Source organism: Oncorhynchus masou, chromosome 9 (genome assembly GCF_036934945.1).
Source record: "Oncorhynchus masou masou isolate Uvic2021 chromosome 9, UVic_Omas_1.1, whole genome shotgun sequence".
In the NCBI taxonomy this organism is placed as follows: Eukaryota; Metazoa; Chordata; class Actinopteri; order Salmoniformes; family Salmonidae; genus Oncorhynchus; species Oncorhynchus masou.
In genome coordinates this window covers 55,189,098-55,204,426 of record NC_088220.1, presented here as the reverse complement: position 1 = coordinate 55,204,426, position 15,329 = coordinate 55,189,098, and the positions used below count along the sequence as shown (strand labels likewise).

The window sequence follows — 15,329 nt, the reverse complement described above, 5'->3', positions numbered from 1 at the left end:
ATTTAATTTTACAGATAACAGATCAATACAGTAGTAGTGGTTTGAGCTCTAAAGAAAAATTGGTGATAGCGTTATTGACGTGCCTTTTAGGCCAATTGGAAACCGCAGCGGACTCTTGAAGGCGGGCCCATGTGTGTCTTTTTCAATACTTTCCCGTCCATTTCATACGGTCGCTGCTTCCAACCTTCTTAACTGGGACAACATGGCTATGGCAGGCCGTTATTACGAAGGCGGCAGGGCAACGAAAAGACTAAAAACCAACGACGGAATGACAACGGTAAATAATGAATGCTGATTTCTGTGATATAACAAAATGCATTTAAGCACATGCATTGAAATGTATTCTTTAAATACCACATACTCATGACGCGGCGTTTCAAAAAATATATTGCACCCAGCAACGTTAGCTAGCTCGTTTTCCCTTGTTCCACGATGTTAAACTTTTTTTTTGTGAAATACCTTTCGTTCTGTTTATGTTTAGCTTAAATTGTCCGCGGACTAAACATATATAAATGTAGCTAGTTAGCTAACTGGCTTGCTAGTTATGTTTTTCCAACAATTGTCTAGCTAACGTTAGCTGGCCTTTTTTCCGTTTGAATGAATCGGTGCAATTCAGGCCACGCCACAAATCATACGGTAGCTAACGTTAGCTAGCGGTAGCGTTTTTGCTTTGTTCTAGCTTCGCGGTGTCGTTTTGCCAAGCAGCAAACACGAGTGGGTGTGTTAAATTGAAATAAAACTAGTAAGATGCATTATTGACTCGTTCTTTGATGTAGCTGGTAACTAGTTAGCGAGCTAATTAGTTTGCTACTTTACCCAGTCAAAATTTTAACATTCTCGAAATGCACCTTATCGGGGGCCATGTTCTCGTAATATTAGGGATAACAAAATACATTTCCTCACTAATATTCCCAACAGTTTAAGCTGAATAGTTACCCCTACTTCATGACATTTCGTCTGGTAGTGTTAATCTTTCCCGCAAAGGTGAATAAAATATAGTTTAGATTGGAAATAGAATGGATTGTGATTACACATTAATTGCTGTCCAACTCCATGGTGAAGGAAGTTTGAACTCCACCAACGGAGTTCAGCAGAGCAGGCTTTGTGGAATTCAGCTCTGACTAAGTTTTTTATTTTATCTAACAAGGATAGTTAATAACAAATTGTTATTCGATTCAACTTGGGCTCCCGAGTGGTGCAGCGGTCTAAGGCGCCTCATGTCAGTGCTAGAGACGTCACGACAGACACACTGGTTCGAATCCAAGCTGTATCACAACTGGCCGTGATTGGTAGACCGCAGGGCAGTGCAAAATTGGCCCAGCGTCGTCCAGGTTTGTATGCATCATTGTTGATAAGAATGTGTTCTTAACTGGCTTGCCAAGTTAAATAAAATAACTTATGTTTAGCCTCTGTGGTTGCGTGCCTTTGTCGAAATCCATACGTAAAAAAATATCAAATAACGTAACAGTCACCGGCTTTCGTTGAGATTCAATGGACACAGTCGGTGGTTGTATCTGGTTAACGTTTATTGGATTAGTATGGATTTCAGCACGCAACAGCACAGGTCATGGCTACCAGGTAAGCCTTTCATAGTTTTTATTTTTAAATATTGACCTTGGATGAATCAATGTAGTCTGTGCTGAATTATGCAAAGCCTGGTCTCTACTCAACTCATTTCACCGTGTAGTTGAGTTTAGTCAGCTAGCTACATACATTGGCATCCTCAATTCTTATAAAGCATGCTTTGAGCTAAACAGGAAACATGAGTTTATTGCTTGAATTAATTTTTTTAACTAGGCAAGTCAGTTAAGAAATAATTATTATTTACAATGTCGGCCTCCTGCGGGACAGGGGCTGGGATTAAAAATAAAATAAATGAACATAGTACAAAACACACACCATGACAAGACACCACAACACTACATAAAGAGAGACCTAAGAGGAAAACAGCATGGCAGCAACACATGAACACAGCATGGTAGCAACACAACATGGCAGCATCATAATACATGGTACAAACACTATTAGGCACAGTCAACAGCACAAAGGGGCAAGAAGGCAGAGACAACAATGCATTATGAGAAGCAGCCACAACTGTCAGTAAGTGTCTATGATTGAGTCATTGAATGGAGATAATGGGCCTGTTCTTTTTTGCAGGAGGGCTATGATGACCCACATAAGACCCTTCCCTCTCCAGTTGTGCATGTGCGGGGCTTGGTGGACGGAATTACGGAGGCTGACCTTGTTGAGGCTCTGCAGGAGTTTGGAGCTATTAGGTGATGAATATGCACATTGAGTAACTGTCTGCCTTAAATATCTGCATGTTTCTTCTTCACGACAACAGGGAAATGGCTTGGGCAGAAGCAGACTGGTACCCAGGCTACTTCACTTACAATGCACACATTTCACGGTCAAAATTTTGGTCCACACAATGCAACCATTTATAGTTGGTTACTGTTAAATCAGTGATCGCTATCTTTACCTCAGAGGAGCTTCTGGGTGTGCAGGCTTGTGTTCTAACAAAATTGATTCAGCTGACGTTCCCGATGAGCAACTAGAATCCGGTGGGTGGTTGTGCTGAAACAAAAGCCAGCTCACCCAGAAGCACTCCAGGGGAGGCTAGGTCACCTCTGGTCTGTAAGCAAAGCAAGTAAAGAAACGTTGTCCTCTTGACTTGGTTATGCGTCCTTCATTAATATAACTGTTTTGTTTACAGCTATGTGGTGGTTATGCCCAAGAAGCGTCAAGCCCTGGTTGAGTACGAGGATCTGAATGGGTCGTGTACTGCTGTGACGTATGCGAATGACAACCAGATCTACATTTCCGGGCACCCAGCCTTTGTCAACTACTCCACCAGCCAGAAGATCTCCCGGCCAGGCGACCCGGACGATTCTAGAAGTGTCAACAATGTGCTACTTCTCACCATCATGAACCCAATCTACCCCGTTACCACGGTAAAGTGCGGGCGACCTCTACCTAACCTGTTGATTCTGTTGTGCTGTGTACTTCAATATTATTTCTGATTATATGAATTACTTGTCTACAGGATGTGCTCTACACGGTCTGCAATAACTGCGGCCCTGTCCAGAGGATTGTCATCTTCCGGAAGAATGGTGTTCAGGCCATGGTGGAATATCCTTTGCCGCTAATTTTTTGTTGTTGAAAATGTAGGTATTTTATGAAACAATTGCATGCTCTCTGGTAATCCTGGGTGGAACTAAAACTTCTGGAATTTTAAATTGACATACTGTCTCTACATACCATGTCAAGCAATCTGCATTCTGGAACATGTCATTTGTTTGTAGCACATACTGTATGTGATGATTGATATACTATTTACCTGAATTCTATATATATATATATATATATATATATATATATATATATATATATATATTAGCACAAAGACTTGTAAACAAGGGCTTGTGCAATAAGTGTCGGAATTACCAGAACATGTTATGGTGTCTGTGCGAGGTGCTGTTCTCAAAACTGTAGTCTGCATGTCCTTTCCTTGACTCCCAACACGTTTGATTCGGTGCAGAGCGCACAGAGGGCGAAGGCCTCCCTCAACGGGGCAGACATCTACTCTGGCTGCTGCACCCTGAAGATCGAATATGCCAAGGTAGAGGAACATGCACATCCGTAGCGCTGAAGCGCTTCTAGTGTTCCATGAAATGGACTTTGAAAAAATGCTTTGATGGAATTAATTTGTATCTTCTCCCACAGCCAACTCGTCTCAATGTGTTCAAGAATGACCAGGACACTTGGGACTACGCCAACCCCAACCTGAGTGGTCAAGGTAACGCATACAGCCATCTGTGGTCCTTGCTGACACTACCAGCACCCTTACTGCCACTGTGGGGGAGGGAAGGGGGGGTTGGGTGGTAGACCTTCAGGGGTAATGCCACTGAGCACAGGAAGTGCTCCTTTAACCAGCTCAATATCCAACTCCTTCAAATGGTTGCAGGGCTGGGTTGGTATCTTTCTCACCAGCTGTAATATTGGTTTAGCGAATTACAGTTAACTCTTGTCTTGGGCTCCATTTCAGTGGCATTATAACTGAAGTGATGATACACTGTCCGTCACACAGCTAGACACGCTAGGGATGAAAGGAGCAGCTGAGTGGCCAGATATTCTTCACTCGAGACTAGTTATTGCTCAAGGCTTTTACTTGTACACCTATTTAGGAAAAATAAATGTAAAAATTGTGACCTCCTTAACCCAGTGCTATCAGATCTAATGGTAAGTGGGCACTATGGGTACCAAATCAAGATCCCGTGAGTTCTTGCATGCATCTTTTCTAGTTTGGCGATGATTGACTTGCACCCGAAGCTTGAGAAAGTAATAAAACTACCTGACGAAGCAGTCATTTTTTTTTGCTCATTCATTGTGAGGGAAGGAAGCATTCTAGAATGTTGCTTGTAAATCTCACCACTGAGCCATTCATGTCGTACATTCTTGTCTGAATATCTGCTTGATGGCTTCTCAGCAGTGTCTGATAGTGACATTATGCCTGTGTAAAAATATACTTATACATACTGAGTGATCTGTATTATTTTTGCCATGGCAACCAATCTGATGCACTGCCCATGGATACATCAAGTTGTAAGACAAGACAGCCTGAGCATAGATACCCACTTGAGTCTCTTGTGAAGCTGGGTCTACTGACAGCCAATTGCTCATTTCATTCCCAGTGCACTTGCCAATGTTTAGATCTGTTCATCTATACAGGCTACTTTAAGCATAGACTATACTGCAAAACAAAAGCCACTCTAGCTTCTCGTCGGAACACCTTGGAGCAACACATTTCCATATATGCATCGGAGACACATTGTTGCCATCAACACTACTCTCAACACCACCTCAACCTCACCGCTCCTACGTCAATAAGGACACATCCACTTGCAACCGCATAGCTCCAAAGCCACGAAGACATCCCCTATACCTTTTCTATGGCATGACACATTTTCCATGGGGGGTTTGGTTGCTAGTACATTGGCACTAAGCTGTGCTTTCCACACCCTCCCAGTTTTGAGACCCAGCAAGACATGCCTGACACATTGAAACACGCCATCACCCAGATCTCACCTGCAAGTCATCACCTGATACACATCCACAGGAGACCCACCTTATAAAGACAACATCCAGAGACCTGTAGTGACGAGCATGCTCACACAAACACAAAACAGATGAACCATACTGATACAAACCAGTTGCTCAAGACTACACAGCCCTGTCCTGTTCTCTGTACCTGCCTGTCTTTGGTGGTGCAGGTGGTTTTGCTCTCTTGTGCCCTGCTCCTGGTGTTTAACATATCAAACACTACTCAAAACCCTCCACTCCTGTTGCCGCACTGACCCCATAGATGATTCGCACCGTCACTGTCAGGCTGTAGCCAGTCACATGGGAAGGAATACAACAGACAACTGATGAAGACACTACAAACATGAACAAGCATACGCACATTCAGACAGGCCATATTTTTCTCCCCATATATGCATACCTCATGGAGTCGGGTGTTCCGTTTTGCCTCTTCTCTTTCCCCCCTCCTTTCCTCCCTCTACTGTTCTTGCAACATGCATCCCTGTCTAGTTTCTCCATCTTTTTCTGAATGCAGCTCTTTTGTGGAAATTTGACCTTTTTTTAGTACCTGTGTAACACCTTCCATGTGACGCAGGTCTGGAAATTTGCGCCTAATGAGGACCCAGGTCTGAAATGTGCCAAATGGCTGTTTTACGGCCTGCCATTGGCGTGTGTTCGATAAGACACTTGGAGAGTGGACCACCAACCACAATGGATATTGCCACAAAAAAGGGGCAGAAATGCGACTAAGGTGGAAATGTTCATCCAAAGGGGAGTGGCGTGAAAGGATGAAATGAACACGGAGAGAAGTAATGGACCCACTGCCAAAAACAGCCAGTGTCTCCAGCCTCAATCTTTGTCCCCCAATATATCCATGCTGTAAGTAAACTGATCCCCAGTTTGTTACACAACACATGTTCCATTTCTTACACTCGGGATGTCTTCAAAAATATATTGTGATATTGTCGTCCTTGGAAGGTATTTTTGTTATTTTTCTGTCTTTATATGGTGTTCCTCTCCCCCTGTTCTCAGTGACACCATATTTCCCCTTGGAGGGGACTTGTAGTGCTTTCCCTGTGGGCATTTTGTCCTCTGTTGAATGACTTGTCTGAATAAAGCTGGTGTTTGGGTGGCTCTCCACTAAGGGGCTATATGTAGCATTTTAATTTTTCGAGACTTGTAGGTATAATTGAAATGTGACGTATTTGTATATCCTAGTTACGGTATGGAGATAATGGACTGAATGTATTAAAATAGTAGAATTTTGAAACGGTCCGATTTTTAAGTGCACCAGTGATGCTTTTCTGAATTTTTATCAACTATCCATGTGTGGGTGAATGTGTTCAATCTGGCCTGAATTTAATGTGTATGAGATGTGTACCTGTACAGATGCAGAAGCTGATGGCAATGGGAGCAATGCTGGAGGTGTGTTTGCAGATTTCTGTTGGCTTCATTCTCACCCACCTCGTTCTCCCTTATACCATATGCTAAAACATTTAAAATGGAGGATTTATCTAGAGTTCAGGATTGTTTACTTGTTAGCATTTGTTAATTCATTCTTAGCTGTAGTAATAAGTTTGTTGCTTTAACATTCATTTTGTCATAGAAACTTATCCAACCTTTGGCATCAAAATGCCATGACTGAAGCAGCAGTAGATATACTATGGAGATGTTTTTGTTCAGTGGTTAGTGTGCTTTCTCTAGATGTGGAGGTCGTCTTGTTTGCTCTCCTTAATTCTAATTGAACATCCGCTACTGCGCTGCGTTGTCCTGTTTCTTTCCAAATTATCTATCGCTCTTCCTCCCCTCTTTTCTTTCCTCTGCCTCCTGCCTTCATCACCTCAGAAGATGGGAGTGCCAACCCCAACAAGCGTGTGAGAGCGCCGGCTCTGCTGGGAGACCACCCTCCAGAGTACGGTAAGGCTTTAGGCCCGGGGGTGGCGCACACGGGCTGGCCCTTTTTGTAGTGCTCTCCTCACCCTAAATTCACCTGCAAAGTGCAGGTGGTGGGTAAAAATGTATGACTAAAAATGGGTACCCCACAGTGGCAGCGAAGTGGTGTGGTACATTTTCTTAGCTCACCTAATGGAATGTGCCAACCTTTTATCAAAACCAAATGTTTTCGTCATGGTGAAATTGACCACTTCTTTGGAATGTCTACCCTTTATCCCTATCAAGCCATGTTTCCTGTTTGAGCCTGTGGTCCCTTGTGTTCCCAGCTGGTGGTTACCATGGATATGACGAAAGTGGTTATGGTCCCCCGCCCCCCCCACACTACAGCGAGGGCCGTCGCATGGGTCCTCCCATGAGGGGACGAGGGGGGGCACACAGCTACGGTGGGGGACCTGGCTACGGCCCTCCCCCTCCACCCCCGGCGAGTACAGTGCCCACGCAGACTCCCCTGTAGTCATGGTCTACGGTCTGGAGCCTGCCAAGATGAATGCAGATAAGGTGTTCAACGTTTTCTGTCTCTACGGCAATGTGGAGCGGGTAAGTGTGGAGGGAAAGGAGGCAAGCCATATCAGTTATTTCCACAAGAGCCTGCTGGTATTGAGTGACTCCATATATCTGGTCCCCTACCTCAGGTGAAGTTTATGAAGAGTAAGCCAGGAGCAGCCATGGTGGAGATGGGAGACTGTTACGCTGTGGATCGGGCCATCACTCACCTCAACAACAACTTCCTGTTTGGACAGAAGCTCAACGTCTGGTAAGATGTAGATCTGAAATGCCTGTTCATTCAGTGCCTTGTCATGTAAAGTTGGTGCTTAATCTTATTCGCTGCCTCTTGCCATAATAAGTGACTGTTCTGTGAGGCTTGTACAAGTTCCATCTCATGCTCTTTTCCCCTTAGTGTGTCTAAGCAGCAGGCCATCATGCCCGGTCAGTCTTACGAGCTGGAGGACGGCAGCACCAGCTTTAAGGACTTCCACGGCTCCCGCAACAACCGCTTCACCTCTCCAGAACAGGCTGCCAAGAACCGCATTCAGCACCCCAGCAGCGTCCTGCACTTCTTTAACGCCCAGCCAGACTCGTCCGTAGAGATTTTCACTCAGGTGAGTCCCAAAGCATGCTGTTGAACCATTGTATGTAGGGAGCAGGGAAATAAAGACCCAATGTGCCTACGAAACAAATCAATTGACCGCTGCCTTGTTGTTTTCAGATCTGTGAAGAGGTTTGTGTCAAAGCCCCTGCAAACATCAAACTTTTCACGGGAAAGAGTAAGTGTACATTTTAGATGTCATTTTGAAACCACATACTATTTGGTATGCATGACAGTGGTGTTAAACTGAGTTGGGCTGTCTTATTAGGTGCAGGTCCAGGTGAGCGCAGCTCTTCAGGGCTGTTGGAGTGGGAGTCGATCAACGATGCCATGGAGGCCTTGTCCATGATAAACCACTACCAGATGAAGAACGCAAGTAAGTGTTTAAGCACTAAGCCTATATATGAAGTAATTTCACATTTTATTCAAATGGTGTAGGGTGGTGATTGCTGTTTTCTAATAGCTTCTGTCTTTCTCTTCAGCTGGCCCGTACCCATACACCCTCAAGCTGTGTTTTTCTACCGCTCAGCATGCAACCTAAACAGCCACCATCGTGGACAATGTTCCACATCAAACCATTGTCCCTACAGTCTTCACCCCTATTTTGACCATGTCTGTTTTAGGCAGTTCATGAGTTTGTCCGCAGTCATATCGGTTTGTCCTTATTTGATATTGAGCTCATAAGAGCGAGTTGTGTGAACTGGTAAAGTAGATTGTTTTTATTCCTGATGGATGAAATAAGGAAATGCTTTTGTATAAGTATTGTTTTGCATCTTTTATTACCATGTGTTTTTTTGTTTTCTCTTCCTGCTCAGTACCATGCCTGTATGTCTGTATTTGGAGGAAGGAGTGTTTTATTTGGTTGGAAAACATCAATTTCAAGTAATGTATCTTTTGAGAGCCCTCAATAAAGGAACTTTATTCCAGATTGCCAGTTAACAATTTTGTTGTTAAATTATACTGCTAACAACTATTGTAAGAATTCTAACGTTATCCTGTATTTGTTCTGTTAAATTATTTCGCCCATAATTGGATAGAAACGCTAAGCTATCCTGCCCCATTGAATGCTCTTTTTTTAAGCCTTCCTCCATCCGGTAACTCAAATGTCACGGCGCCTAGAATAATGGAACAGATATTGAGTGTCGTATTTACAGCATGGGTTCTTTGTTCACAGTAATAGTGAACACCGTTGTCGTCTTTTCTGTATATTTTATTGCATTAGGCTAGCTTTGAACAACCATACTTGACAGCCAGTTAGCTGCCGTACAACAACTGACAAGTCACGTTAGACGAACTGCGCCTTTTGTTTGTTTCCTTATTCTCGTTGATTTTAGTCAAATGGCAATACCATTATTTACCCGATCAGCGCTCATGAACAGTAAGTGTACAGGATTGAGTGTAAAATGCATGGGGTTGTCCGCTCTAAAACGTCGCTAACTTTAGCTAAATGTATGTTTTGTGCACAGGTCGCATCCATTCAATTAGCCAAGGCTAGCCACCTGACATCAGGAAAAGTAATTGGCAGCATAATTATTGGAGACCGGGACCAGATTCGCTAGCTCGCTACTGTAGTTAACTAATTTGGCTATAGATTACTACTTAGATGTCAACACTGTTGGCTACATTGCTAGCTAATAAACTGTTTGGTTAGCGTCTTGGCTAAGTAGTTGAAAGTTGAATACTATGCAACACTATTCTGTATAGGGGTGGATAGCAAGGTGGTTAAGCAGGTCAAAAAGAGTGCCAATAACTAACTTAAACTGTTGCTCTAATTCCATGAATTTTTCTTTATTTAATTTGTATTCTATCAACCCTGTTCTCTACCTCTCATTTGGGTGCTGATCATCAGACAGGAGTCTGTGGCTACCTGGTCTCAGTGCTGTAAGGGCCTTTTCTTCTCCTGGGGGCCCCACTCCTCCTTTTACCACCCTGTCTGTTAGTCCACCTGCAACCTGCCACAGCTGTCACGTAGAGCTGCACCGACCAGAGAAACGCAATGCCACGTATAAAGCCTTCTTGGGGTAACACCTGGCCCAAACACCACTACTTGAACACAGCTGAAGCGTTCCTGTTTCTAGTTGAACTTTTGTGTACTCCAGCATTACAGCACTGTGTTCATGAATTTGTGAATCCTATATTTCTTAAATGTATTTTCTCTTCCACCGAACATCCCCATTTTCTCTTAGAGTAATGGTGGAGTGCTTTACACAGATAGCTAGGGACCTGGATTGCCGGTTGGTTGTTGTCTCAGGTGCTGGAGAAGTTTTCACAGCTGGTAAGATGTTTCCCAAAGGCTTACAATTGTCTCATGTTGAACTGGGTGATGCTTATCAATAGGATGTACCGGCAATATACCAAACATAACAGTGAAAAAATATACACTGCTCAAAATAAAGGGAACACTAAAATAACATCCTAGATCTGAATGAATTAAATATTCTTATTAAATACTTTCTTTACATAGTTGAATGTGCTGACAAAGTCACACACAAATTATCGATGGAAATCAAATTTATCAACCCATGGAGGTCTGGATTTGGAGTCACACTCAAAATTAAAGTGGAAAACCACACTACAGGCTGATCCAACTTTAATGTAATGTCCTTAAAACAAGTCAAAATGAGGCTCAGTAGTGTGTGTGGCCTCCACGTGCCTGTATGACCTCCCTACAACGCCTGGGCATGCTCCTGATGAGGTGACAGATGGTCTCCTGAGGAATCTCCTCCCAGACCCGGACTCAAGCATCCACCAATTCCTGGACAGTCTGTGGTGCAATGTGGCATTGGTGGATGGAGTGAGACATGATGTCCCAGATGTGCTCAATTGGATTCAGGTCTGGGGAATGGGTGGTCCATAGCATCAATGCCTTCCTCTTGCAGGAACTGCTGACACACTCCAGCCACGTGAGGTCTAGCATTGTCTTGCATTAGGAGGAACCCAGGGCCAACCGCACCAGCATATGGTCTCACAAGGGGTCTGAGGATCTCATCTCGGTACCTAATGGCAGTCAGGCTACCTCTGGCGAGGACATGGAGGGCTGTGCGGCTCCCCAAAGAAATGCCACCCCACACCATGACTGACCCACCGCCAAACCGGTCATGCTGAAGGATGTTGCAGGCAGCAGAACGTTCTCCACGGCGTCTCCAGACTCTGTCACGTCTGTCACGTGCTCAGTGTGAACCTGCTTTCATCTGTGAAGAGCACAGGATGCCAGTGGTGAATTTGCCAATCTTGGTGTTCTCTGGCAAATGCCAAACGTCCTGCACGGTGTTGGGCTGTAAGCACAACCCCCACCTGTGGACGTCGGGCCCTCATACCACCCTCATGGAGTCTGTTTCTGACCGCTTGAGCAGACACATGCACATTTGTGGCCTGCTGGATGTCATTTTGCAGGGCTCTGGCAGTGCTCCTCCTGCTCCTCCTTGCACAAAGGTGGAGGTAGCGGTCCTGCTGCTGGGTTGTAGCCCTCCTACGGCCTCCTCCACGTCTCCTGATGTACTGGCCTGTCTCCTTGTAGCGCCTCCATGCTCTGGACACTACGCTGACAGACACAGCAAACCTTGCCACAGCTCACATTGATGTGCCATCCTGGATGAGCTGCACTACCTGAGCCACTTGTGTGGGTTGTAGACTCCGTCTCATGCTACCACAAAAGTGAAAGCACCGCCAGCATTCAAAAGTGACCAAAACATCAGCCAGGAAGCATAGGAACTGAGAAGTGGTCTGTGGTTATCACCTGCAGAACCACTCCTTTATTGGGGGTGTCTTGCTAATTGCCTATAATTTCCACCTGTTGTCTATTCCATTTGTACAACAGCATGTGACATTTATTGTCAATCAGTGTTGCTTCCTAAGTGGATAGTTTGATTTCACAGAAGTGTGATTGACTTGGAGTTACATTGTGTTGTTTAAGTGTTCCCTTTATTTTTTTGAGCAGTGTATATATTTCGGATTATGACTGCGTGTAGGCGTTGACTTCATGGACATGGCCAGTGAAGTCTTACAGCCTGAGGGGGACGATATGGCCAGGACTTCCTGGAACATGCGACGCATCATTGCCATGTACCAGGAAACCTTCACCGTCATTGAGAAGGTCTATATGAACTTGTGAAATGCTTACTCATGTGCAATATGTTAGGGATTGATGGTGGACAAGTAGGCAAATGCATTCTCTCTCTTTTCCACCATCCCCTTTCGTGTAGTGTCCGAAGCCTGTGGCAGTGAAGGGAGCTTGTGTTGGAGGTGAGCTTTGGGGGTGTATTACTGATTTGCTTGTGACCGTGAAGTCTTGCAAAAGCTTTCATATATTATTCATTCTTTCCAAATGTGATTCTCTTCTCCCGTGAAGGTGTTCTGCAATAAAACTGTAACGGCTTGTCATGCTATAACGTGTGTTCCGTTAGGCGTGGATCTGATCAAAGCCTGTGATATCCGTCTCTGCACTCAGGATGCCTGGTTTCAGGTGAAGGTAAGTGGGCTTAAATATCCCCAATGATCAACTCCATGAGGACCAGGGGACATCTAAAGGCCTGTACAGACTGTACGTCGGATGCAGCCTTTTACGATTATCACGTCACACTGCGATGTAACCAAAGGAAAGTCTTTGGCCAGATTGAACAATTTGCTTCAGTTCTGTCTTCATTCTGCGATTGGCTTGCGAGGCTATGTCAGCCGACATCAACTGCTGCTGTGTATTTAATCTGCACATGTGCCTGCAGCGCTAATGTAACTATGCTTATGTGCAGAAAACTTAAAGTAGATGTCTTAGAAATAGTTTTCACATACAAACTTTATATGACCGAACTCTGAATCAAATACGCTTCCACAAAATAACAATGACACTGTGGTAGAATGCTTATTTTGATTGGCGATTTTGAGCATTTATCAAAATCCCATCATGTCACCTGATTTCAAATGTCATGTAAACCAGATTATTAGGGAAATTGCTCTTCTTGCACAGCATGTAAATGTTTACATCAAACTATTATATTCATCTGGCTATTCACTCGTATTATTGGGTGCACACTCAGTGTTCCTATTGGTCAATCACCACGATCGGCTCGTAACATCAGCCACACTACATGATAAAGGCAAAACAAATCTGACACTGCCAGAACTTTGTCGGACCGCACCAGTGGATGCTGCTGAGGGGAGGACGGCTCATAATGGCCGGAATGAGGTGAACGGAATAGTATCAAACATGTTTTCGTGTGTTTGATTCCATTCACTCCAATTCAGCCATTGTTTTGAGCAGTCCTCCCCTCAGCAGCCTCCGCTGGACCGCACGTAGTGGTACTTAATCGGCAGACCTAGACCCTGTCACACCGAACGACCCGAGACGTCCAACAATCGTTTACGACCTAAGAATTTGCCCACGACGTGGACAGTTTGTCTGGGACTGCAAAGTCGCTGCATAAAAGGGCTAAAATCGCACCGTCTACAATGGCCCACACTGGTAGCTGTTTTCATGCGTTTTCTGTAGCAGCCCCCAGGGGGACTCTCATAGTAAAGGATAGACAGAATGATGAGAAACATGTACATGTGCGTTCTGCATTGTGTCTCTGAGTGTTGTGAATGGTCTGCCTCTCTTACAGGAAGTGGATATTGGCCTAGCAGCTGACGTTGACACTCTACAGCGCCTACCTAAAGTCATTGGGAGCCGCAGGTAAGAGCAAGCATTTGATATGCTTTCATTACAACACAATGCTGCGTGGTAGTCCCTTAGCTTGCATACATACACCCAGGAACACTGAGTGCTGCCAAGTATTGTATAATCTTCCTGCCTCTCCAGCCTGTTGAATGAGTTGGCTCTGACAGCGAGGAAGATGTACGCTGATGAGGCCAAGGAAAGTGGATTAGTCAGGTATGGATACAACGTGCGTGTATTTGTTGCGTATGCGTGTTGGTTTTGTGTATTCATACACTCTTTCCTTGTGTAGCCGTGTATTTCCAGACAAGGAGGCATGATGGCTGGAGCTCTTGAGATGGCAGGGGCGATAGCAGGCCCCAGCCCTGTGGCTGTCCAGGGAACCAAGGTCAACCTGATCTACTCCAGAGACCACAGTGTGGCAGAGGGCTTGAACTACATGGTGAGGCTCAATACTACAAGGATGCTCACAACACCACACACATCAGCGTGGCAACAACACAGGCTAACAAAAACACAAACCCAGATAACCATGGGTCTCTTAAACAAGTTTTTTCTGATAAGGTGGGTGGGTAACTTTATCCTACCAGGGAGCACATTTTATAAAGTAGATATCATTGGAAGACCAAATCTGACATGTAAAAAATAAATTAAAATGGAATGAATTATTTACTGAAACAAGAGTTCAGTCTCTCTTTCCTTCGGTCTTCAGGCAACGTGGAACATGAGCATGCTGCAGAAGGAGGATGTCATGAAGTCAGCTGTGGCCTCCATGGAGAAGAAGAGTCCTAAAACAATAACTTTCTCCAGGCTCTGAAGCTGAGCTGCAGATAGAGGCCGGAGTTCAACTTTTCTTAGCCGATGGAAAGTCGGGAGAGAAGGGGAATGGATGGAGGGGTGGTGTAGAAAGTTAAATTAAAGGAATTCCTGTATCTACTTAACCAGAGTCAAATGAACTAGTGTATACAACTGTTATGTCTCTGTGTACAGTATAATGGAAGTTAGATGTAGTTTGGGGTGTTTGATAAAGGGCCATTGCCAAAATGATCAACTATCAATTTATAAACAAATGTAAAAATTCTCTTGCCTCCTGACTGCAAATGTTTGTGTGTTGGTGCCTTTTTGTCTGTATAAATCACCCAAAGCAGAGCTGTCTGTAAAGATGTGTTATTGTCCTCTCTTGCTGGCTCTGCATGCAGGATTCAGGTTGGATACTCTACCAACCACCCTCACACTCTTGTAAATGTACATAAATGATTGCATACTAACAATAGAAATGAACTGAGCCAAAGTGCCCTGTTTCTACATGTTAAGTGTTTGTGCTGAGATTTAGGCTTTGAGCATACAATTCAAAACCTAAACATGAAACTTAAGCGCCTTTCACCAAGCAAACGCTCATAGCGTCGCGTTCCAGTTTGGACCACTGCCACCTTTAGAGGAGATATGCCTATTGCCCAGACTCACTTGCCGCGTCTTCATTACGCTCAATTGCCAACTTGTTGACTATAAATACGCACAGCGGGCATCAGGGGAGCCCTGGGGTGGGTGGATTAAAAACTT

The 15,329-nt window shown here is 44.4% G+C and overlaps 1 protein-coding gene and 1 pseudogene across 1 annotated transcript; both read left to right on the top strand.

Annotated features, from left to right (window-relative positions):
- The first annotated feature begins 61 nt into the window (after positions 1-61).
- Positions 62-9,050, top strand: LOC135546244 (heterogeneous nuclear ribonucleoprotein L-like; annotated as a pseudogene).
- A 3,001-nt stretch (positions 9,051-12,051) lies between these two features.
- LOC135545256 (delta(3,5)-Delta(2,4)-dienoyl-CoA isomerase, mitochondrial-like) lies at positions 12,052-14,849 on the top strand. The gene is given in 8 exon segments (XM_064972885.1): positions 12,052-12,215; positions 12,325-12,364; positions 12,526-12,590; positions 13,717-13,787; positions 13,914-13,985; positions 14,062-14,081; positions 14,084-14,211; positions 14,482-14,849. Coding segments are annotated over 8 exon segments (615 nt in total). The 5' UTR covers positions 12,052-12,101; the 3' UTR covers positions 14,587-14,849.
- Positions 14,850-15,329: the final 480 nt, after the last annotated feature.